General features: G+C 44.3%; 1 protein-coding gene across 1 annotated transcript in view; it reads left to right on the top strand.

The window, feature by feature from the left end:
• The first annotated feature begins 2,613 nt into the window (after nt 1-2,613).
• Nucleotides 2,614-24,353, top strand: part of GP6 (glycoprotein VI platelet) — a 32,716-nt gene continuing 10,976 nt past the window's right edge. The window contains exons 1-12 of the mRNA XM_023736236.1: nt 2,614-2,706; nt 3,509-3,587; nt 3,840-3,875; nt 7,095-7,388; nt 7,990-8,277; nt 11,466-11,585; nt 11,675-11,720; nt 11,810-11,847; nt 12,064-12,116; nt 12,201-12,345; nt 20,587-20,844; nt 23,596-23,880. Coding sequence (XP_023592004.1) covers nt 3,554-3,587; nt 3,840-3,875; nt 7,095-7,388; nt 7,990-8,277; nt 11,466-11,585; nt 11,675-11,720; nt 11,810-11,847; nt 12,064-12,116; nt 12,201-12,345; nt 20,587-20,844; nt 23,596-23,880 — 1,597 coding nt within the window. The 5' untranslated portion in view covers nt 2,614-2,706; nt 3,509-3,553. The remainder of the gene's footprint in view (nt 2,707-3,508; nt 3,588-3,839; nt 3,876-7,094; nt 7,389-7,989; nt 8,278-11,465; nt 11,586-11,674; nt 11,721-11,809; nt 11,848-12,063; nt 12,117-12,200; nt 12,346-20,586; nt 20,845-23,595; nt 23,881-24,353) is intronic.

Below are 24,353 nucleotides of genomic sequence, written 5' to 3'. Positions count from 1 at the left end.
GCATTCAGCTTTCTTGCTTCGTGGGTCGGGAAGCCCACCACGCCATTTCCTGCCATTGTTTCTCTGCCACCATTTCTTGAGCTCTCTCTCTGTCTCCTGGTTCCAGGAGCTTTTCAGTGCAGGGATCCCGGGTCCAAAAGATGCACTCTCTGCTCCTGATGGTGGTAGTGGGATCCTCTCCCTGGCTCCTCTGGGATGGCTCACCTTAAGCCCGGCGGGAGGGCAAAACTGACCAATCTCTTAGCCTATCTGCACAGTCCCGCCCAATCACTTGGGTGTGAGTTAAAAGACCATGGTGAGAAAGGCAACACAAAAGCGATCCGTCTCACCACAATTATATATTAATTAAAAAATTGAAAATAAGAACAAAACAAAAATCTGAGCCACACACCCCATGCAGGACAGGTACTGATATCTGTGTGTATTCAAGTGGATTGTTTCACTCACACACTGGGGAAGAGAGTTGGATTCTGGCCATGACCCAGGTCAGTGAGTGGAGATATTCCAGTCCTCTTCCTCAACAGGCAACAGGTTCATAGCTTCCAGCTTCACACCAGGACTGCTAAATCACCCCTGGGCCACCACTACCTGGCTCCACACAGACATGGAGGTTGTGGTCCCTTGTACCACACCACCAAGAACCAGTCAGCATTAACCTCTGCTTACCTCTATGAGTTCCATACCCAGTTCCTGAAGAAAGAATCCACAGTATGGGCACAACACTTCCTCCTTGCCTGAGATTTTGTCCTGGGGGTCTCTATGGTCATTATATTTTATCTGCACTGCTGAGGACCATGGGAGGCAGTAATGTAACCCCAACCTTTACTGCCCTTCTCTGTCTTGGTGAGCTTTGAGGAAAAGAGGACGGATGAGGTCCTCTTTAACACACTCAGGTACTGGTCCCTTGGGAGACTCCAAGGACTCAGGAGGCTCAAAGGGAGGCCGAACTTCTGGGTAAAAGAGAGTTCTGACCAGGGGTGGAAGGGCACTGAGGAGCAGAGTGACTCAGAAGGTCTGAAAGAGAATGAAGAGACATATGATGCTAATTACAGAAACAGGGAGGAAGTGTTTAGAAGAAAGAAAACCCACAACCCCAGGCCAGGAGGAAGGGTTCTGCTTTCTTCTGAGAGTCAGTCAACCAACACCCTTATAAATATCTCTCTATACCCCCTTCTCTGCGTGGGGTCGTCCTCTCTTTGATGGCCCCATTGACTCCTCCAGTCAACCAAGGCAGACAGTGGGATAGCCCTAAATTCTTCACCCTCTACTGCTTCACATGCAATCATCAAATCCAAACAGTTCTGCGTCCTGATCCTTCTCCATGTCTTCCTCTATCATAAGACTCAGCATGTCTGTGACATCACTGAAGCTTCCTTCCTGGTCCCCCTAATTCAGGAAGGCTAGTTCTCTTTCTATTGCTATTTATTCTTCTCATTACCCCCAGCCTTATGCGGCATGACCCTCCCTTGTTCAACATCCTCCAGCAGGTTCCAAATTCCTCAGAAGAACCAAGTTCCTCTTTCTGACATTCAAGGTGGTTGATGATCAGGCCTGAGCTAAACTCTCCAGCCCCAACAAACACCGTCCCCACTTCCTCATTCAAACTCATCACAGTTAACCACCCCTGCCCCAGAAAACACATGTGTGCACACATGCACACACACACACACACACACACACACAGACACAGTGAGAGAAACAAACCAAGCTAATTAACACTTTAGTGCCTTTTTATGGGCTGCTTCCTCAGCCAATTTGAATATAGCAAGCTCCTTTCCAAGCTACCAAAGAGAAAAACGAAGAAGTCTTCCTGGCACATTTCAATCAACTGTAAATGTGTTTGTGCCATAAGGCTTGTGTAAGAATTACATGAGAAATTCACATAACCTACCTAGAATACTGATCATCACATCATCTAGGCATCAGATTAATGTAGGAGTTTTATTATCGTTTATTATAAATAGGGTCTTTCTGCAAACCATTCTTTCTATCTGTGTTGTTGTTACTTTTCTGTCGAGTCAGTTCTGACTCATGGCAATATCGTGTGTGCAGAGTAGAACTGCTGCACAGGCTTTTCAAAGCTATGACCTTTCAGAATCAGATCTCCAGGCCTTTCTTCCAAGGCATGTCTGTGTGGTTTGAACTGCCAATCTTTTGGCTAGTACTCAAGAATTTAGCCATTTGCGCCACCCAGGTACTCCCATTCTCTACACAGTGGTGGTTTTTCTAAAACAGAAATCTGTTCATGCTTTCCCTGGCTTAAAATCTTCTGATATCATAAAGATAAAATCCAAATTACTTGGATGATGTTCAAGCCCTGTGTGACCAGGTCTCAGTCTTCCTCGGATTGCTCTCAGTTCTTACAACAGCTCAAGCTCTTTCTGGTGGAGGTTGCCCTCCCCTCACTACTCTTTGGGCTAGTCCCTACAAATGCTGTGGTCTCTCCCTCCTTCAGAGGGTCCCCCTCACTCCTATGGCCCACTTGCATGATGCCACCTGTTATTGAGTCTCTTTGTCCCGTTTATCTCCTTTTCTACAACTTGCCGAAACTGCAGCTGAATTTTCTGTATATATTTGTAGTGTCTTCTGTTAATCTGAACTTCATAAATCCAGGAAGGAATCTTTCTGCTTCACCCTTCACATTTGTTGATTGCCTGGTTGATGGAAGAAAGGAAGAAAATTTGTGTTTATGGAAGTTCAGAAAAGGTAAGTGAGTTGCTCCAGGTCATCCAACCTCTATAAGAGGCAGATTCAGAATTGGAACTGATACTGGGCTGGCTCCTAAGCCCTGCCCTCTCCAGCCTCATGTTCTGGGACAAGGATAATCTCTGGGTTTGAGTTTGGCATGAGGTAGAGGCAGGCTGGGCTGGCAGACTGCTGGTGGTCAGGTAAGACCCAGTTCTGGTCTGAAAGGTTTCAAGAGCTTTCTAACTCCTCTACTTCAGCCATCAGGGAGGGCTGAACCAGGCCCCGTGGAGGGACTGTTTCTCTTTCTGTGAGTCCACTGGTAATGAGAGTCTAGGGCTTGTCACACCCTGTGCATGTTTTACTGGGCCCTATGACCATTATAATTTGTCTGCACTGCTGGGTACCTTGGGACACAGTGCTGTGACTCCAACCCTCACCGCCCTTCTCTGTCTCGGTGAGCTTTGGGGAAAAGGGAAGGGGTGAGGTTTCCCTCCCAGATCCTGGTCCCTTGTGAGACCCCAGGGACTCAGAAGGCTCAAGGGGAGGCTGAACCTCTGTGGGGAGGAGAGAATGTATATAGCATCATGCATTTCTCCCAAGTCTCTGCCTGGCTCTAAGATCAAAACAGGAGAGCCACAGAATAACTTGATGCTCAGCCCCTGTGGTATTGGAGAAAGGGGAAGAAGTACAGCCTGGCCTTGAGATGTGAGTAATGGCTCTTCCTGTAAAAGGAAGATGATGCCATCAGACTGATATTATCAGTCTTTTATGAGGGCTTCTCACACCCGGCTGTTCCGTAACAAGAAGATTCTGTCTTCAGGTGAAGATTGTGCTGCATGCAGGACGTCTGGGCTGAGACACTACCATGATCCCCGGGCTCATTTTCCTACTTTCCCTTGGTGAGTGCTGCAAAGGAAATTTATGTGGGAGCTGGGAAGGGGAGGGCAATGTAAATACTGAGGTTTATAACCTGGGCCCCTCTCCTGGGACACTTCCTTCATGTGTTCCTAAGGGTCATATCTCCACAGAGGGATCTCTCATATAGCCACCTTTCCTTCACCCCATACCCAACTCGATGACCAAAGCTCAGGTGACTGAGCATCCCTGGATTATAGGGTGGCCATCCCTTACCAGGTCATTATCATTTTCAGGACTTTGTCTGGATCAAAAGATACGCGCCCAGAATGGTGAGTCTTTCCTCTACGTTTCTCCCAGGCAGCTCTGAGTTGGATTGAAGGTTCTCTGGGAGGACATTGATAGTCATCGAACTAATTCCAATCCTTGCCTTGCACTGTCTCATCCTTACACTCGTCATTTTATTTTTTATCCTTCACCATCATACTAAATTTTTTTGTGCGTGTGTGGAAACATCTTTGCCCTGCCCTAAACAGAATCTAGATTTCTAGCTTTCTTCCATCAGCCCAGCTGAGTCAGGTAAAAATTTCCAGCTTTAATAATGCTGAAGGTAAATACAGGTGTGGTCAATACTGAACATGTAGACACAGAGAACTGGGGAAATTTACACAAATCCTATGTCTTACCTGTGACTATGGAACCAGCAACCTTGTGTATCCTGTGTCCACTTTTCCATTTGCTGTTACCTGGTTGCTTCAAGGTCCCTCCTGTCTGGAGAGATCTGTCACCGGGGAGGTACTCTTTTCAGGAGACCATTGCTGTTGTTGTTAGGTGCTGTCGAGTTGGTTCCAACTCATAGCCACCCTATGTACAACAGAATGAAATACTGCCCAGTCCTGCACCATCCTCCCAATTGTTGCTATGTTTGAGCCCATTGTTGCAGCCACTGTGTCAATCCATCTCATCAAGGGTCTTACTCTTTTTCACTGACCCTCTACTTTACCAAGCATGATGTCCTTTTCCAGGGACTGGACCCTTCTGATAACATGTCCAAAGTATGTTCGAACTTTTGTGCTCCATTATTGTTCTCTGGCTTCGAATAACCAGAAAAGTCCCTGCCCTCTATTAGAAGGAAAAGTAAAAGAAACAAAGTAGATAACTAAAACACATAATATATTCACCAGAAACCTGTTGCAGTCGAGTCAGTTCCGACTCACTGCGACCCTACAGGACAGAGTAGAACTGAGGTTTCCAAGGAAGGGTTGGTGGATTCAAACTGCCGACCCTTTGGTTAGCAGCCGAGCTCTTAACCACCGTGCAACCAGGGGCCCGCATAATATATTAGAAGGTGGTTAATGCTAAGCTAAACCACAAACCAAACCCACTGCGGTAGAGTTGATCCTGACCCATGGCAACCCCACGTATTACAGAGTAGAACTGCTCCATAGGGTTTTCATGGCTGCAATCTTTACAGGAAGGAGCCCTGGTGGCACAGTAGTTAAAAATGCTCAACTGCTAACTGAAAGGTTGGCAGTTCGAACCCACCAGCTGTTCTGCAGGAGAAAGATATGGCAGTCTGCTTCCGTAAATATTTACAGCCTAGGAACCCTATGGGGCAGTTCCACTCAGTCCTGTAGGGTCGCTATGAGTTGGAATTGACTTCATGGCAGTGGGTTTGGTTTTTTGGTTAATCTTTACAGGGATGCCTGGGTGGCACAAATGGTTAAGTTCTCAACTACTAGCCAAAAGGTTGGTGGTTCGAACCCACCCAGAGGTGACTTAGAAGACAGGCCTGGAGCTCTGCTTCCAAGAGTTCACAGCTTTGAAAACCCTATGGAGCAGTTCCACTCTGCACACATGGAGTCTCTTTGAGTGGGAATTGACTCGAAGGTGATCCACAACAACAACGTTTAAAGAAGCAGATCACCAGGCCTCTCCTTTGTGGTGCTGCCAGGTGGGTTCAAACCGAGAACCTTTTAGTAGCCAAGTGCAAACCACTGGCACACCCAGGGAGGTTAATGCTAAAGAAAGTATAAATCATGGAAGTGTCATGGAGACTGCATGTTTGGGATAGGAGGTTGTTGTTGTTTTAGCAACTGTAGTTGAGGACAGTGCCCCAGTCCGATTGACATTAGAGAAAAGTCCTGAAGGGTGGAGGGAGGACAGACCCTCAGGGTGAACAGCATTTCACATTGAGAAACATATGCATTTGGTCCTGATGTGGAACTGGACCTCGTCATCTTGACCAAGGCCTCTGTGTTGAGAGTAGCAGTAATGAGTGAGAGAATAGTGGGGGAGGAGGTCAGAGAGGTAATGGGTCAGGCTGTAGACCCGGTAATGGATTAAGATTTTACCCTGAGTGAGATAGGAGCCATTGGAGGGCTGTGAGCAGAGGACTGCATGATCTGACATACAAATAGGATTACTAGCTTCAGTGTACAGAAAGGGGGCAAGGAAACTGGTTGGGGGCACATGTGGAAGAAAGAGACAGAGTAAGATCCTAATGCAGTGATCCAGTGAGGGATAATGGGCGCTTGTCTCAGGGCAGGGGCAGTGGAGGTAATAAGAAGGCAGATCCATAGGGTTCATTTCCAGTTTGGTTGGATATGGGAAGTGTGGAGAAAGGAATCCGTCAGTAATAACATCAAGGAATGACATTTACTAGTGAATTGATGGAGAAGAATAAGGTTTCTTCCTCCAAAATATCAGGTGCTCTACTTTGGGCATGTCATCTGGAAAGACCAGTCACTAGAAAAGTACATCATGTTTGAACAGTAGAGGGTCGGCAAAAGTGAGAGAAACCCTCAATGAGATGGATTGACACAATAGCTGCAACAATGGGCTCAAACATACAAACAATCATGAAGATGGCACAGGACTGGGCAACGTTTTGTTCTGTTGTACATAAGGTGGTCATGAGTCAGAGTCAACTCTTGAGAGGTCAGAATTGACTTGATGGCAATTAATAGCAACAACAACAATTTTGGACACAGTTAGTCGAGTTTTCGCTGGAGGAGACAAACTGAATAAATTAATCTAGAGTTTGGGTGAGGGATCTTAGCTGGAAATATATTCATAGTGTGTGTGTGTGTGTGTGTGTGGGTGGGTAGCTGTCTGAGGACAGCTAGAGAGTGAGTATGTTCAGAAAACAGAAATAGATTTGGGAATAGAGCCTAGAGACACTGTAAACTGTGGGGGTTTGGAGATGGTGGAAAGACTAAAGCAACTGAGACAGCATGGCCAGAAGAAAAATCAAGAGTGTGGGCTCCTGGAAGTCAAACAAAGGTCATTTTTAGAAGGCAGAGTGATATACTTAGTCAAATATTGCTGATTTAGGCATGTCATAATTAACCTCATCTTACTGTTGCCGAGACTGAGGTCTTTAATTGACCAGAGTCACAGGGTTAGGACTGGGCATGGCTGAGACTCACACCAGGTGGCCTGGCTTACATCCTGGGCTCTAACCTACCATCCCCACGGCATGTTTTCTAGAGCCTGGTGTGGAAGCGGGAAGGGGGGTTTCTTAACACCAGGATGTTTTGAATTTCCAGGTTCTGTTTCTTTCCCAGTGATCAAACCCTCCATCTGGGCAGTGCCAGGTGCTGTGGTTCCCCAGCACAGTTCTGTGACCATCTGCTGTAGGGGACCTCCAGGAATGACTACTATGCGTCTGCAAAGAGCAGAATTCACAGAGTGGGATGACAAAATCCCACATGGAGCCCAGGAGGTTGTCAAGTTCTCCATCCAGGATGTGACACAAATCCATGCAACGATTTATTACTGTGAATACTGGAAGGAAGGAACCTGGTCAGGAATCAGTGATCCACTGAAGCTGGTGGTGACAGGTATGGGCCACTCCAAGGGCAATGTCCTGTAGCCTTGGTATCTGTTCCCTAGCACACTGTGCCTGTCTATCATTGACCCCTGCCTTCTGTCTCTGCCCAGTCTCCTCATCTGTCTTGCTCCCACTATCCCTTTGCGCTGACTCTGGTCCAATCGCCCTTCAGAGAGGAGGCTAGAATCCCTAAGGAACTACACTTCATGTGGAACAGATATTCAGCTCGCCCACTGGACATAGGACTACTCTCTTGTCCCAGGTTATTGGAAAATAAGAAAAGTTTTTTTTTTTGTCCTTGTGATCTCTGTACAGCAATAAAGGGTGAATGGGTGAATTTCACCCTGGCTCCTTCCTTTCTTCTCTCAGTTCAGACCATGGGAATGGTGGAGTAGAGTGTGGCTTCCTAGTAATGACATGCTCCATTCTTTTCCAGGAGCCCTGGTAGCACAGTGGTTAAGAACTTGGCTGCTAACCAAAAGGTTGGCAGTTTGAGCTCACCAGCTGCTCTTTGGAAACCCAATAGGGGCAGTTCTACACTGTCCTCTAGGGTCGCTATGAGTTGGAAACGACGGCAGTGGGTTTTTTTGGGGGGGTTTATTCTCTTCCAGGAGTTTTCAAAGACATACCCTCTTTGACTGCTCATCCAGGTCCCCGTGTGACCTCAGGAGAGAATGTGACCCTACTTTGTCACTCAGTTTATCACTATGACATCTTCCATCTGTACAAAGATGGAAGAAATGCCTTCTCCCTGGACTATTTCCGTCAGGACCATAACACCTTCCTCGTCTCCCCTGTGACTCTGACCAGTGAGGGCACCTACAGATGCTGTGGTTCTTCTAAACCACACCTTCTCCTCTGGTCACTGCCCAGCGAAACTCTTGACCTTTTGGTCACAGGTAAGTGCAGATGTGTCACTTTTACTCTGTGCTCAAGGAAGTCCCATAAGGTGTTTAAGGTGATGTCTTAGTTATCTAGTGCTACTATAACAGAAATATCACAAGTGGATGGCTTTAATAAATAGAAATTTATTTTCTCACAGTTTAGGAAGCTAGAAGTCTGAATTCAGGGCGCCGGCTCTAGGGGAAGACTTTCTCTCTCTCTAGGCTCTGGAGGAAGGTCCTTGTCTCTTTATATTCTACTTCCTGCTTCCTTGGAGATGTCCATGTGTCTTGGCATCTATCTTACCCCATCTCTGCTCACTCTCTTGCTTTTCCAATCTCTTTTATATTTCAAAAGAGATTGACTCAACACATACCCTGCACTAATCCTGTCACATTAACATTACAAAGACAACCCATTCCCAAATACGAGTATAACCACAGGCGTAGAGGTTAGGATTTACAACACATATTTTGGGAGGACACAATTCATTCCATAACAACAGGTGGAGAATTTCAGTTCCACTCTGTTTTGGTTGATTGTGATCTGCATAAGATGCCCCCTCTAAGGTCGCTCCATTTAATTTATAGGCCCTGAGGATTTATATATTTGTTATGACAATTTTCTGACAGTTATAACTAAATTGTTTGGGAATGTCTTCTACCCATCATGTGAAAGTGCTATATAGACTAGTGGCAGCTCTTGGGAACCAGACTGAGGGGTAGGTCTACCACTCAGTGTGTGGGTGGGTCATCGTCCTTAACACTCTCCCCAGGCAGGTCCATCTGTATCTGAGTGGTTGACAGCAAGTGCCATCACTAGCTGGAGGTGATAAAAAGTGAAAAGGGGGACCATGCTAATTTCTTCATTCAAGATATTAAGACAATGGAGAAAGGAGTTAGACATTTATAGAACACCCAAGGCGAAATTATGGTCAAGGTCCCACAAGGTTATGCTGGAAGGAGGCACTGCCCATGTCATGGATTGAATTATGTCCCCTCCCAAAAATGTGTGTATCAGTTTGGCTGGGCCATGATTCCTGGTATTGTGTGGTTTTCCTGTATGTTTTAAATCCTGCCTCTATGATGGTAATGAGGGAGGATGGGCGGCAGTTGTGTTAGTAAGGCAGGACTCAGTCTACAAGATTGGATTGTATCCTGAGGCAATGTCTTGAGATATAAAAGACAGAAGTGAGCAGAGAGACAGGGGAACCTCATACCATCAAGAAAGCAGTGCTGGGAGCAGAGCGCATCCTTTGGACCGGGGTCCCTGCACCGAGAAGCTCCTAGTCCAGGGGAACATAGATGAGAAGGCCAAGAGAGAGAGAAAGCCTCCCCCTGGAGCTGACACCCTGAATTTGGACTTTTAGCCTACTTTACTGTAAGAAAATAAACTTCTCTTTGTTAAAACCATGCACTTGTGGTATTTCTGTTACAGCAGCACTAGATGACTAAGACAGCCAGCTTCTCTGATGGGTGGGTGTGTTGAGTTCTATAAGACATAACTTTCCCAGTTAGCTGAGTCTTGTCAGGGGTTCAGGGGAGGTTATTGTATCCAGACATGGGAAAGCATGGGACAGAAGCACAGAGGTGCGAGGCAAGCCTGTTTGATGTCTTCTGGGAACTATAGGTGATTATTTGTGGGAGAGTGTAGGAGTTAGGGATGGAAAGATGGCAACAAGGAGGCAGGAGCCTGAAGAGGAAATGGCAGGGACAGAGTGGAGAAGGTGATGGTTCATGAGTGGATAAGTTTGTACTTGTATGATCAGCCAGCAGGCAACAATGCTAGGTAGACTAAAGATGAGCTGCTTCAGTTGTCCAGTATCTGCTGATGGTTCCTGTCATGCATTGAATTGTGTCCCCAAAAAATATGTGTATCAGTTTGGCTAGGCCATGATTGCCAGTATTGTGTGGTTGTCTTCCATTTTGTGACTGATGTAATTTTCCTACGTGTTGTAAATCCTAATCTCTGTCTGTGGTTAATGAGGCAGGATTGGGTTATGTTGAAGACGATTAGGGTGGCATGCAACGATTAGGGATGGTGCAACCCCCTTTCTCAGATCACATCCCTGATTCAATCTAAACGGAGTTCCCTGGGGTGTGGCTTGCACCGTCTTTTATCTTACAAGAGATAAAAGGAGAGAGAAGCAAGCAGAGAGTGGGGGACCCCATACCACTAAGAAAGCAGCGCTGGGAGAAGAGCACATCCTTTGGACCCAGGGTCCCTGCACCTGAGAAGCTCCTAGTCCAGGGGAAGACTGATGGCAAGGACCTTCCTCCAGAGCCGACAGAGAAAGAAAGCCTTCCCCTGGAGCTAACGTCTTGAATTTGGGCTTCTAGCCTACTAGACTGTGAGAGAATGAACTTCTGTTTGTTGAAGCCATCCACCTGTGGTATTTCTGTTACAGCAGCACTAGATGACTAAGACAGTTCCTAAATTTAGAATTACAGTAAACAAATGCTTCCATGAGTTTCAGAGTTATGTGTCCAACTGCTTATTTGACATTTACTTAGACATCCAATAAGCATCTCAAATAAGCTCTTGCTTGACAAATCTCCAAACCTCTCATACAGGTTTCCTCATCTCAGTAGATGCCATCTACATCATCCCCAATGATCAAGCCAGGTCCCTGAGAATAATCATTTAAGCTCCTCTTTTGCTCTCAATCCCCACATACTCCACCACCAATTCCCAAATCCCATTATTTCTATGCTCAAAATAAGTTTCAAACCTACTCCCTTCTCTCCTCCATCACCATCACGTTGTTATACCACGATCACCTGTCACCTAGCTGCCTGTAACAGGTTCCCTGACTGTCTCTCTGCTTTCCATCTTGCCTATTAAATTAATTTACCTAGTTGTAACTGCAGTGATTTCTTTTTTTTTCCCAAAACACATAGCTCATTGCTTGCCAGTTCCTTTGGGGTCATAATTGCACACACAGTGAAATCCAGAGTCTTTTCTGTAGCTTCTAAATTTCTTCAGGTTTTGACCCTTGCTGACCTCTTACATCTCTACCTGTAAGAATACTTTTATTTATTGGATTACATGCCTAGACTCTGTTGTTGGGTAAGATTACTACAGTGTCCCAAACATCCAGTAACTTGCCTGATATATGGTGGGCACTCAATAAATGCTTATTGAATGAATAAATGAATGAATGTAAGAGGTGCTTAACAGATATTTACTCTTTTCTAATTCCTAGATCCATATGGTCTTGAACAAGGATACACTCACATTTTGATTGGGGTCTCAGCCGCCGTTGTCTTTATTCTTCTCTTCCTCCTCCTCTTTTTTCTTTGCTGTTGGTATCAGGCCAAACACAGTACGTCCTGAAGATGAAATGGTTAACCTGGGAAAAGTGGGAGGTGGGGTTGGTGGATTCTTTCCAGGACTCTGATCATTGATTCTCAGTAGGAGCCACTGATGGTGAGACCAAGAACCAAGTGAAGTATAAGAGGTAGGAAAATTTGGACTCCTCCAATAATAAACTCTGCTTCTGTCTTATTTCTCAGGCCTACTCTAATGTTCCTGTCTCCTTTCCCACAGCTCCAGCCCATTTCTGGATGTCCAGGAAGATAATCAATGTAAGGGGAAAAAGGGCACCCAGGGTGGGGAAATAGGGTGTTGAGGGAGCTGGGAAGCATTCAGGAAGAGGGCAGAGAAGGTGGGGCTGCCACCTTGCTGTGTGATGTCACTGCCCTTTCCTAGATTTTAGTCACCCCATCTCTGAAATATGGCTGGGAGCACCGGATATTTCTGAAGGCCCTCAAAGAAAGTCCAACCTCTCATTTTCCTTTCAGATGCTGCCTTTAAGGACTTCCAACCTGAGGAGGATGAACAGATGGATACGCAGGTGAGTCTTTCCTCACCTACCTCCTCTCCTTCCTCAGTCCCCTCCTCGAGTACTCTCTCTCACTTTGTATCTCCATGTTGACAGGTCCTCACAGCAGAAGACCCCGAAGAAGTGACCTATGCCATGCTGCAACAGGAAACCCTTATGAGGAGTGTGGATCTGCTGTCCTCCAATACCCTCTGGGATGCCTCTCAACAGCCTTGTGTGTATGTCACCCTCGCCTTGCCCTGAGCCCAGAGCTGGGACTGGCTGTGTGGATGCCAGGGTTCGGATGCCCTTTAAGGAAGATGATGCTCCACGTGGCATACTACTCATATTCCCTCAACACCAGCCATCAGCTTGGAGCTTCCAAAGATGAAAGTACAAAGAAGCCGTGTCAATCCTCAAGAGATTCTGGAACCCATTAAATATTTTTCAGATGATTCCAGATTCTTCATATATTTACCCACTCACTTGCTTGTTCAGCAAATGTTTACAGTAGCCAACTCTTTCCTTGGATCTTTGCTGGTGCTATCCTGATTAGTGAGACACAGTTTCTAGTCTCAGGTTTCTCATAGTCTATTGAGAGAGGAAAGCTACATGATCTGTTCCTTACAAAACAATGCAGTAGTTACCTACAGGAGCAGGTGTAGGGATGCTTTGGGCTCATCGAGCAGGGACAACTGTCCAGGCATATTTAAGAAGCACCATCTGCTCATGGAATCCAGATTTTCTGGAGCTATGGAGGCTGGATGAACCCCTGAAACTATTGCCCTGAGATAATCTTTAAACCTTAAACCAAAAATATCCCCTGGAATCTTCTTAAAACCAAACAATAGTTTAGCTTAACTAGTAAAGGATGTATGCCTTGAGCGCTGTGCCTTTTTAAGAACTATCTACCATGTGGCTGGACTTTTGATTGCATGGGTGGATATAATTTTCAAAAGTTAATGAAACGAACTCTCAGTATCTGTGCATTATATTGTACGTAAATTATACCCAAATAAAATATTATTTTTAAATAAAAAAAATCTATATGGGATCACATTGACAACAGCAACTCAAAAGAGTAGATGGGAAACTTAGGGGGGCAGTGAGTTTATGTTAACGGAGGAGGAGAAATTCGGAAAAGGAGGGTGAGAATGGTTGCACAACATGTAATCAATGTTGCTGAATTGTGCGTGTTGGAGTTGGAGAAATGGTGCATGTTATTCTGTGTCTATTCTCAACAATGACAACAAATAAAGTAAATTATAAAAAGGGAAGTGCCATCTGGCACCACATACAAGGAGAAGTCAAGAAGAAATGAGAGTCAAATTGGACACAGAGGAAGTTGCTAATGGTATTTCAGTCCAGTGTTCTACGGTCTGCTGAGAGCTGAAGCCTTCAGAAGAGTGAAGGTGAAAGAGGAAGGGCTCCTAGTGAAGTCAGTATATTGCAAAACAAAATGAAATTCTCTCTTTCCTTCTCTCGCTCTCACTCTCTCTACACACACACATATAAAAGAGTTCAAACCAATTTGACAACAAGGGATTGCTCTTGGGGAGGGAGATGGTGCAGAGGGTATATGAAGAGGGACTGATGATTTTCCTCCAGTTTTGATGATTTTCTCTTCTCAATTGTGCAATTAAAATAAATAGAACAGAATGAAAAAGAGATGTGTATGAGAGAAGAGGAACCAGAGTGCATATGCAAAATAACTCTTTCAGTAACTTTTGATGAAAGAAATTGAAGAAGAAGCTAATGTTAGAACAGGGAGAAGTGGTTTGGCAGGGAAAGGGTAGAAGAAATAAAGAGGATTTGAGCATGTGTGTTGGTTGATGGAAATATATGAGGTGGGATAGTAATGTAGATAATACTGGGGAGGGAGAGATGATTGACACTTGGTGGAATGGCATATTATGTAAGAGTTCAGGCTCTGCAATAGAGGGGTTAACCTGGGTTCAAATCCTGCTTCTGCCATCCTCTAGCTCCTGAATGTATACACAAGATAATATTGCATCTCAGCACCTTGTTCTTTTCCCTCAAAGCACTTATCAAAATTTCTGTGTATTTTAATTACCAATTTGTTAAATTGAATTTTGCTTAGAATATAAGACCCATAAGGGCGGGGACCCTGTGTCTTTCTCACTGTTGTGGCAGGCACCATTAATTATCTCTTCAGTATTCTTTTTCTTTGCCACCGGAGTGTGAATTAGTTCAGGGGAGCAACACTTTAAGTTGCTTCCAAGCCAATCAACAATCCCAGAATTTCTTGCAGCTAGGTATGGCCATAAGGTTGGTTTTGTTGAGTTCTAAGTGCTCACCTGCTGGGTAAATTCTGGGAAAGACTTTATATTCGTAATAAAGGGGACAGATGTGGTTAGCATAAACCTCTGCCCCTATCTTCCTACCCTGAACATGGATAAAATGCCTGGGTCTGGGGCATCCATCTTGTGATGTTAAGGAGAAAGCCAAGAGTATGACAGAGAACCGAGCTCTACCATCACTGGGCCACCACACCAATGCCTTCATTATATTCTATTTTGTGAGAAAAATAAAATGATTTGTCTAATAATTGCTATTATTTTTTATTATATGTAGCTAAAAGCATTTGGAATTGATAAAATGGCTGATGTCAAGGGCATCCCACAATACCTGAAAGGAAGTAGACATTCAAACATGTTTGTTGAATGAGTCAGTGGCTTAGGGAGGGTGTGATAGTTAATTTTATGTGTCAACTTGGCTAGGCTATGATTCTGAATGGTTTGGCCAGATACTGGGCTGGTTGCTGTTCCATAATGTAATGTAATGTAATATAACATAATGTAATCACCTTCCATGAGGTGATTTGATGTGACCAACCAATCAGTTGAAAGGGGAGTTTCCTTGGCAGTGTGGCCTGCCTTCAGCATATAAATGAATATTCTGGCAGAGCTTGCTGTCTCTTTCTGGATGCTGTACTCTTCGCATCGCCTAATTTATGGATCGTGGGATGAAAGCCTGCAGTAGTCTCCGGCCTGTTACCTGATCTATGAATTTTGGACCTGCCAGCCCCACAACTGTATGAGCCAATCCCTTGAAGTAAATCTCTCTGTATACACATACACACACGCGCGCACACACACACACACACACACACACACACACACATCTCACTGATTTTGCTCCTCTAGAATAACCCAAACTAAGACAGGAGGTGATGTCAGGGAGTTTATGGAGATATCAGAACACAGACAATGCCTCAATGGGCAGATGGATGGTGCAACTCTAGGCTGGTGAAAGGAATTAAGTGAAACTCCATGGGGCTTGTGTGCGAGTCATTCTACTGAGGAAATAGTCCAGCTTGATTAGTCTGAACTAGGAAAAGCCAGGGCTGACGAGGGGGAAGGGATGAGCATATCCTTCATCCTCCTCACATCCTGTCTCTGCTCCAGGCCCCCACCACCTCCTTCCTGGGACCACAGAACTCAGGACAGGGCTGAGGAACCATGTCTCCATTCCTGTCCACCCTCTTCTGCCTTGGTGAGTCCTCAGGGTGGATCTGGGAGAGGCGGAGGGGATAGGCACAGGGTCACCAGACAAAGACTCCTAAAATTCCAGGACAAAAGGGGGCCTATGAGAGCCCGTTCATTGGTTGGATGGGAAAACTTGGTTCCAGGGAGATTACGTATTTCATCTGAATTATTCTAGTTTATTCATGGTTGAGTCAGGAAATGAACACAGGTCTCCTAGTTTGGGCTGCGACATTATTCCATTACACCATGGTTGTTTTGTATATATATATGTATGTATGTATGTATATAAATATGAGATCAGGGCTAGGCTGTAGATTTAATTTGCCAGTGTTCTTTGTAGTAGCAAGAGAGCAAATAAGAGTCTGTTACAAAGGCGGGATTGGATGTGTTTTTTACTGCCTGATCTTTATCAGGCTTTGTGCCAGGTGTGTTGTAGGCATTGTTTATGTCTTCAGAAGCACTTTACTGCTGAAGGGATAGGGGTTCCAGAAGGCTAAGGAGGAAGGAAGCAGTTGTGTTATTGGAGTTAAGAGGGCAGACTCTCATTAATCAATCATCAGTCAATCAACACATGCTTATGTAGCACTTAGTATGTATGGGCCAAGGAGCCTGGGTGGCGCAAGTGGTTTGTGATTGGCTGCTAACCTAAAGTTTGGTGGTTTGAACCCATGGAGTGACTTCATGAAAGAAAGGCCTGGCGATCCGCTTCCATAAAAAATACAACTAAGAAAACCCCGTGGAGCAGTTGTAGTCTGTAACACATAGGGTTGGCATGAGTCAGAATTGACTTGTTGGCAAGGGGTTTGGGTTTGGTTTTGGACTATGGGTCACACATTATTTTATTTTATTTTTTTTAACAGATACTAATGCATTTAATCCCCATAACAGCCCTATGAGGTAGAGCCTATTATTATCCCCATTTCACAGATGAGGAAACTGAGGCCCAGAGGGGTAAAGTAAGTAACTTGTTTAAGGCCACACAGCTAGGGTTTGGATATAAACTAAGAAATTTTGGTGCCAAATCCATGTTGTTTACCACTAAAATATGCTGCCCATGTTTGAATTTAGCTCCTTCCAACTGCAGGATGTTGGACAAGATGCTGAGGCTTTTGGTGTCTCAGTAGCTTGCTATATAAAACGGTGCTAATAATGATACCTACCCAATAGATTATGGCGAGGATTCAAAGAGTCCATATGCAGAAACTGTTCAAAATGGCACTTGGGTTATTTCCAGTCATGTTAGAAGGTTGCATGAGAATTGCTATGTTTATGATAGAACAGTAATAATCTTTACCTTCATGTGTGTGTGTCTCTGGGTGCAAGAATTAGGGTTACTACAGAAAACACAGGACTTCCAGCTAAATTTTAATTTCAGGTAAACAACGAATAATTTTTGCATAAGTATATCTCAACTATTGCATGGGACATATTTATACTAAAAAATTGTTGCTGTTTATCTGATTAAAATTTAAATGAGAACCCTGCGTTATTTTTGCTCAGTCTGACAATTCTAGAAAGATTAAAATAGATAATGCTATCAACTCAGGAGAAAGGCAAAAGAGATGTCTTAGCCTGAGAGGAAAAGGGAGTTGTTCAACCTAGAGATCAGTTACTCTAACAGAAGGAAAAATGGGGGGTACCTTCAAGGGAAAAAGTGGAATTTATAGATTACACAATTTGATAGATGTGCACAATTGCATGGAAAAGCTATTGAGAATTGTGGGAAGAAATAACAATAAGTTCAAGGGAAACTACGCAGATGGAAATAAACCAGGCGTTTATTGATTCCAAAAAAGGAAAAAAAAAAACCATTGTCGTCGAGTTGATTCTGACTCATAGAGACCCTGCAGGACAGAGTAGACAGTAAAGCTCCATAAGGTTTCCAAAGAGCGGCTGGTGGATCCAAACCGCCAGCCTTTTGGTTAGCAGCCAAACTCTTAACCACTGTGCCACCGGGGCTCCTATTGATTCCAGGGAAAACACATAGGAAAAATATATAAGCACAGTATTACAATGCTCATATGTGAATGATATGTGCATAGTTATAACAATGTAATCTTAGAATATTGATTTAACAAAAAAAAGTATAAAATAGTAGGAAAACCCCTGAGTAACACACCTGAGATATCTTGACTTATAACGCAAGAGACCTCATCCTGGACAAAGCTCACTTCTCAAAGACAAAGTTATTATTATTATTTTTAAATTGTGCGGTAGGGTTAGGGCTGGGAATTGATTTCCTATGATCGTTGCGGGATTTTCTCAGTTTGTTTATGACCAGTTGAGGGTAGATTTTACCGTCTTTACTGATGTGCTTTTTGTGACCATATAGACAACTGAGAAGTATTAACTTTTCACTGACCTGACCATATATTTTATTTGATGAATTTTGGGGTGCAGTGGTGGCACAATGGTTAAGCACTTGGCTGCTAACCGAAAGGTCAGTGGTTCGAACCCACCAATGGCTCCCTGGAAGAAAAGATACTCTGCTCCTCCTGTAAAGAGGAGCTGTTACCATCGAGTCCGTATAGCACAGAGTAGAACTACCCCATGGGGTTTCTGAGGGGTGCCTGGTGGATTTGAACTGCTGACCTTTTGATTTGCAACTATAGCCCCTAACCACTACACCACCAGGGTTTCCTGTAAAAATTACAGCCTAGGAAACACTATGTGGCAGTTCTACTCTGCCCTACAAGTTCGCTGTGAATGGGCATCAACTTGACGGCACACAACAGCAACGTTGTATTTATTACATATGCAATAAAATACAGTAATACTTACGCATATACGGCAGCATAGATGAACCTGGAAAACATCATACTGAGAAAAATAAGTCAGTTGCAAAAGGGCAAATACCGTATAATCTCACTTATGGGAAGTGAATCAATATACAGAAACCAAAGATTATTTGTGATAACCAGGGATGGGAGGGAGGAGGAAGGGGGAGTTTTTGCTTAGGGGGCACTGAGTTTATGTTAACGGTGGTGGAATGATTTGGAAAAGGATAGCGAGAATGGTGGCACAATTTGAAGAAGGTAATCAGTGTCACTAAATTGTACATGTAGAAGTTGTTGAGATGGCATCTGTTTTGTTATATATGTATATTTTCACCCTGATGCCACAATTTCAAAAAAGTAAAAAAAATTACAATAATACACAATATGCTATTGTCTAGTTTGTATATTGGAAAATTGAAAGGATGAAAAGAGAGAATGTCAGTGTAAAGACTGAATCCTCAATTCCACTTGAGGAAGTCCATAAGCAATGTCTAAAACGAATGAATTAACAGATGGCAGTATCCACATATATTTTTTGTAGAACTGTGGAGCTATAGGAACCCTAGTGGTGCAGTGGTTAAAGAGTTCAGCTGCTAACCAAAAGGTCAGCAGATCGCATCCACCAGCCGCTCCTTGGAAACCCTATGGGCCAGTTCTACTCTGTTCTGTAGGGTCCCTATCAGCTGGAATTGATTTGGTGGCAAGGGGTTTGGTTTGGCTTTTGGTATGGAGATATAAAAACGCCAGAAGGAATATCTAAAATCGTCAAAAGTATGTGCATCAGAGGAGGGGCACAGAAGGGAGTTGGGTTGGGTGGGTCAAGGAATCCCTGTTTGAGATTTTTTTTTTAATCACATATATAAAATTCACCATTAATGACATTTAGGACATTCACAATGCCGTGCAACCATCACCACTAACTAGTTTCAGAACATTTTCATCACCACCAAAGGAAACTTCATACCCATTACACAGTCACGCCCCTTTCCCCTTCCCTCGCATCCCCTGTTGTTGTTAGTTGCCTTCCAGTCAATTCTGACTCATGGTGACCCCATGAGTAGACCCCAGAGTAGGACTACTCCATAGGGTTTTCTTAGCTCTAATCTTTTTTTTTTTTTAAAGTAATATTTTATTGTGTTTTTGGTGAAGATTTACACAGCAGCTTAGGTTCCTATTCGACAATTTCTATCCGAGTTGTTCAGTCAATTAGTTACATTCGTCACATTGTGTAAACATTCTCCTTTATTTCCGCTCTGGTTGTTCCATTTCTGTTCATCTAGTTTCCCTGTCCTCTTACATTCTCCTCTTTGTTTTAAAGTAATTGTTGGCCGTTTGGTCTCATATAGGTGATTTTTTAAAGGAGCACAGTACTTACGGATGATATTTATTATTTTTTGAGCCAATGTGTTATTTAGCTACAAGGTGACCTCAGGGATTAGTTTCGATTCAAGGTTTGAATAGTATCTCAGGGCAAAAGTCTTGGGAAGTCCTCCAGTCTCAACCAGTCCAATAGGTCTGTTTTTTTTTTTTTGTTTTGTTTTGTTTTGTTTTGTTTGTTTTTTTTAGGGATTTGAGGTTCTGTTCCACATTTTTCTCCCATTCTATCAGGGTTCGTCTATTACGGCTTGGCTAGGTGGGTTCGAACTGCCAGCCTTTAGGTAGTAGTCTAGCACAAACTGTTTGCGCCACCTAGCGTCCTTTCCATTTCCTAGGGAACCACTAATCTACTTTAGGGCTGTATGGATTTGCCAGCTCTGGCTATTCCTTGTAAATGGGATCACACGATATGGTGTCTTTTGTGTCTGGCTTCTTTCACTTAAATTATGTGCATGTAGGACTTTGAAAAAAAATGATTATGACAAAAGAGGGATAAATGTACGCAAATGTCACATCACTACGCCTGGCAGATAGGAAGTGTTGATGAGGCACTAGCAGTTGGTCTTTTTTTTTAATTAAAATTTTTTTTTTTAATTTGGTAAGTATATATATGTAACAAAACATTTACAATTTCAACATTCTTTATTCTTTCCTTAGGGCTGTGCCTGAGGCAGGCGATACAAACACGGCAGGGTAAGTCCTTCTCCCTAAGTCCCCAGAGCCCTCCTCTGGGTTCAGCCAGAGAGAGCGTGGGAGGGAGTTTCAGGGCCCCAGCAGGGGAGTCTGTTTGGAAGCAAGAGTCTGGGAGGGCCCTGACCTCTAGCTCTGCTTTCCTTCCAGTCCCCCTCCCCAAGCCCTCCCTCCAGGCCTCCCCCAGTGCCCTGGTACCTCTGAAGAAGTCAGTGGTCATCCAATGCCAGGGGCCTCCGGGTGTGGACTTGTACCGCCTGGAAAAACTGAAACCCAGGAGTTATGAGGATCAGGCAGTTCTTTCCATCCCGGTCATGAAGGAGAGTTTCGCCGGACAGTACCGCTGCTCCTATCAGAACGGGACCCTCTGGTCTCCACCCAGTGACCTGTTGGATCTGGTTGCTACGGGTAACTGGGGGTGGGTGAGGCTGCACATGTAGCGTCAGTTCTGCACAGTGCTCAGCTCTGGGCTCCAAGAGGGTGAAAATGGGGGTGTAGGTGATGGTAACTCTAAAGCCTTACAGGGCTAGGGTTAGGGAGAGGCAAAGGAGACACTTGCCTTGGGAATGAAATTTAAGGGGTCACCAAGAAAATGTGTTGTTGTTAGTTGTCATCCAGTCAGCTCTGACTCATGGCAACCTTACGTTTAACAGAACGAAACGTTGCCCAGTCCTACGCCGTCTTCATGATTGTTAGCATATTTGAGTCCATTGTTGCAAATTTTGTGTCAATCTGTCTCATTGAGGTTTTCCCTGACCATGATGTTTGGTAAAGTAGAGGATCAGAGAAAAAGAGGGAGACTCTCAATGAGATGGATTGACCCACTGGCTGCATCAATGGGCTCAAACATAGCAACGATTGTGAGGATAGCACAGGACTGGGCAACGTTTTTAGTGATCACTCTTTCTGACGATGTGTCCAAAGTAAGCAAGCCGAAATTTCACCATCCTCACTTCTAAGAAGTATTCTGCCAAAAAAACTTAGTAATCAAGATAGTTGATATTTTAACACCGTACATTTTTTTTTGAGGTGAAATTCACATAACATAAAATTAACCATTTTAAACTGAACAGTTCAGTGTATTAGTACATTCACGAGGTTGTGCAATCATTACCTCTATCTAGTTTCAAAACATTTTCATCACCCCTAAGGAGACCCTAGGAAACCCTGGTGGCTGGTGGTTAAGAGCTACGGCTGCTAACCAAAAGGTCGGCAGTTCAAATCCACCAGGCGTTCCTTGGAAACTCTATGGGGCAGTTCTACTCTGTCCTATAGGGTCGCTATGAGTTAGAATCGACTTGACCCCAACGGGTTTGGTTTTTGGTTTTTAAGGAGACCCCCATACCCATTAACTGTCACTCCCTACTCTTCCCTCCCCTTAGCCCCTGGCATCCACCAATCTGCTTTCTGTCTCTATGGATTTACCTATTCTGGATAGTTCATACACTTGGAATCATACACTATGTGACCTTTTCAAAGTGAACAAAATATCACAATTTTAAATCAAGACAGGATCCGGCAGTACTCTGCCCAGCCATATCCGAGCCTGAGGCAAAATGAACAATGTATACCTTCTATCCATATTTTCATGCTTTTTTAAAATGGTTAATTATTTTCCAGAAGCAGATTTTGAAAATATTATTGGTTAGTTTGCTTCCATTAAAGCCAGGACAGTAACATTATAATAAACTGTTTGTGTGTGTACAAATAGTAAAATCTTCAAACTTAAAATAATGGGGTGAGTTTTAATATAGCTACTTGTCAATATTTTTTTCCACTATGTTAATAGAGTAGGAAAAATTAGGCATTGGGAAAAACAACAACATAACAATACGAATACAGGGGCTTATGTTTTTCTTTTTGCCTCAGAGTTCAGCATGGCTTGACACAACATGGTAGGGTTAAAATTAGGGTTAGGGTTAGAGTTTGGGGATTAGAATGTGGATGTCTTTGGAGGGGCATTTTTTTTTTTGGTCTACCCGAGGGGATATACACTAAAAAAATTCTTAATACCATGAATAAAGGATTATGTCTTGTCTAACCCGAACCCTGTCTTTATTTAAAATTTTGATATTTTGTTCATCATGAATTGGTTTGCATTAATTTCCAACTAAAAAATGCATTAAAGTATTTATCTTGATGACTGAGTTTTGGGGCACTCCCTTAAATTTTGTGCTCAAGGCAAGTGCCTCACTTGCTTCACCCTAATCAGAGCCCTTGCCTTACAATGGTCCACCAGACCCCATGTGTACCACCTCCCTGCCCTCATCTCCCGCCACTCTACCTCTCAATCATCCACTCTAGCCACACTGGCCTCCTTGCTGCTTCTAGAACGTTCCAGCCTGCCTACTTCCCTGGGGGACTGACTCAAATGCTATCTTCTTATTGAGTATTTTCCTCACCACCTGTACTAGCTTCCTGGGACTGCTGTAACAAAGTACCACAAAGTAGATGGCTCTAAACGACAGAGATTTATTCTCTCACAGTTCTGGAGGCTAGAAGTACAAACTCTGGATGTCAACAGTGTCAAGTTTTCTCAGAAGGTTCTATCTAGGGCAAGATCCTTCCTTGTGTCTTTCAGCTTCTGGTAGCCCCAGGTGTTCCTCGACTTGCAGCTGCAGCATAAGTCCATTGCCATATGGCATCTTCCCTCTGTGTCTCTGTGTCTCTTCTCCTCTTTTATAAGGACACCACTCCTATTGGAGTAGGACCCACCCAACTCCAGTATGACCTCATGTTAAGTGACAACATCTTCAAAGACCGTTTCCAAACAAGGAGTCCCTGGGTGATGCAAATGGTTAAACTCTTGACTATAAGCCAAAAGGTTGGCAGTTCAAACCCAGAGGAGCCTTGGAAGACAGGCCTGGCAATTTGCTCCTGAAAGGTCACAGCCTTGAAAACCCTATGGAGCAGTTCTCTGCACACATGGGGTCACCATGAGTTGGAATTGGCTTGACAGCAACTAACAACAACATTTTCAAACAAGATCACATTTACAGGTATAGGGTTTAGGACTTCATATCTTGTTGGGGGACACAGTTCAGTCCATAACAAGATACAGATAGAAGCTTTCCCAGCTCTTAAGAAGGCGGGGGGACCTTCCCACCTCCACAGCCAAGACACTGGACACTTCCCTTTAACATCAGAATTCTCTTCTAGGAGTTTTTTCCAAGCCCTCACTCTCAGCCTGGCCCAGCTCAGCAGTGTCACCAGGAGGGGATGTGACCTTATCATGTCAGGCTCAGTATGGCTTTGACCGCTTTGCTCTGCACAAGGAAGGAGACCCTGGGCCCTCCAAGAGCCCTGAGAGGTGGTACCAGGCCGAATTCCCCATCATCACTGTGACTGCTGCCCACAGTGGGACCTACCGATGCTACAGTTTTTCCAGTTCATCCCCATACTTGTGGTCGCACCCTAGTGACCCCCTGGAGCTCGTGGTCACAGGTGAGGGAGGTGCTGACTAAACCTTTTTTCCTTGACCTTCACAAGCCCTTATGGCAGTTCTAAGGATAGGGAAAGTGGTGGGGAAGGGGAAGCTATGGAGAATGTATTAGTTTCCTGTTGCTGCTGTAGGGGACTCCCTGGGTGGTGCAAAAGGTCAAGCGCTTGACTACTAGCCAAAAGGTTGGCGATTCAAATCCACCCAGCGGTGCCTTGGAAGACAGGCCTGATGATCTTCTGAAAGGTCACGGCCTTGAAAACCCTATGGAGGACAGTTCTACTCTGCACGCATGGGGTCACCATGAGTCAGAGTCGACTCGACGGCAAGTAGCAACAACAACAATATTGCTGCTGTAACAAATTACCACAAACTAAGGAGCTCTGGTGGTGCAGTGGTTAAGAGCTCGGCTGCTAACCAAAAGGTCAGCAGTTTGAATCCACCAGCTGCTCCTTGGAAACCCTATGGGGCAGTTCTA

Source organism: Trichechus manatus, unplaced genomic scaffold, assembly GCF_000243295.1.
Source record: "Trichechus manatus latirostris isolate Lorelei unplaced genomic scaffold, TriManLat1.0 scaffold00087, whole genome shotgun sequence".
NCBI classification, from domain to species: Eukaryota; Metazoa; Chordata; class Mammalia; order Sirenia; family Trichechidae; genus Trichechus; species Trichechus manatus.
This window is presented reverse-complemented; position numbering and strand designations above follow the sequence as displayed.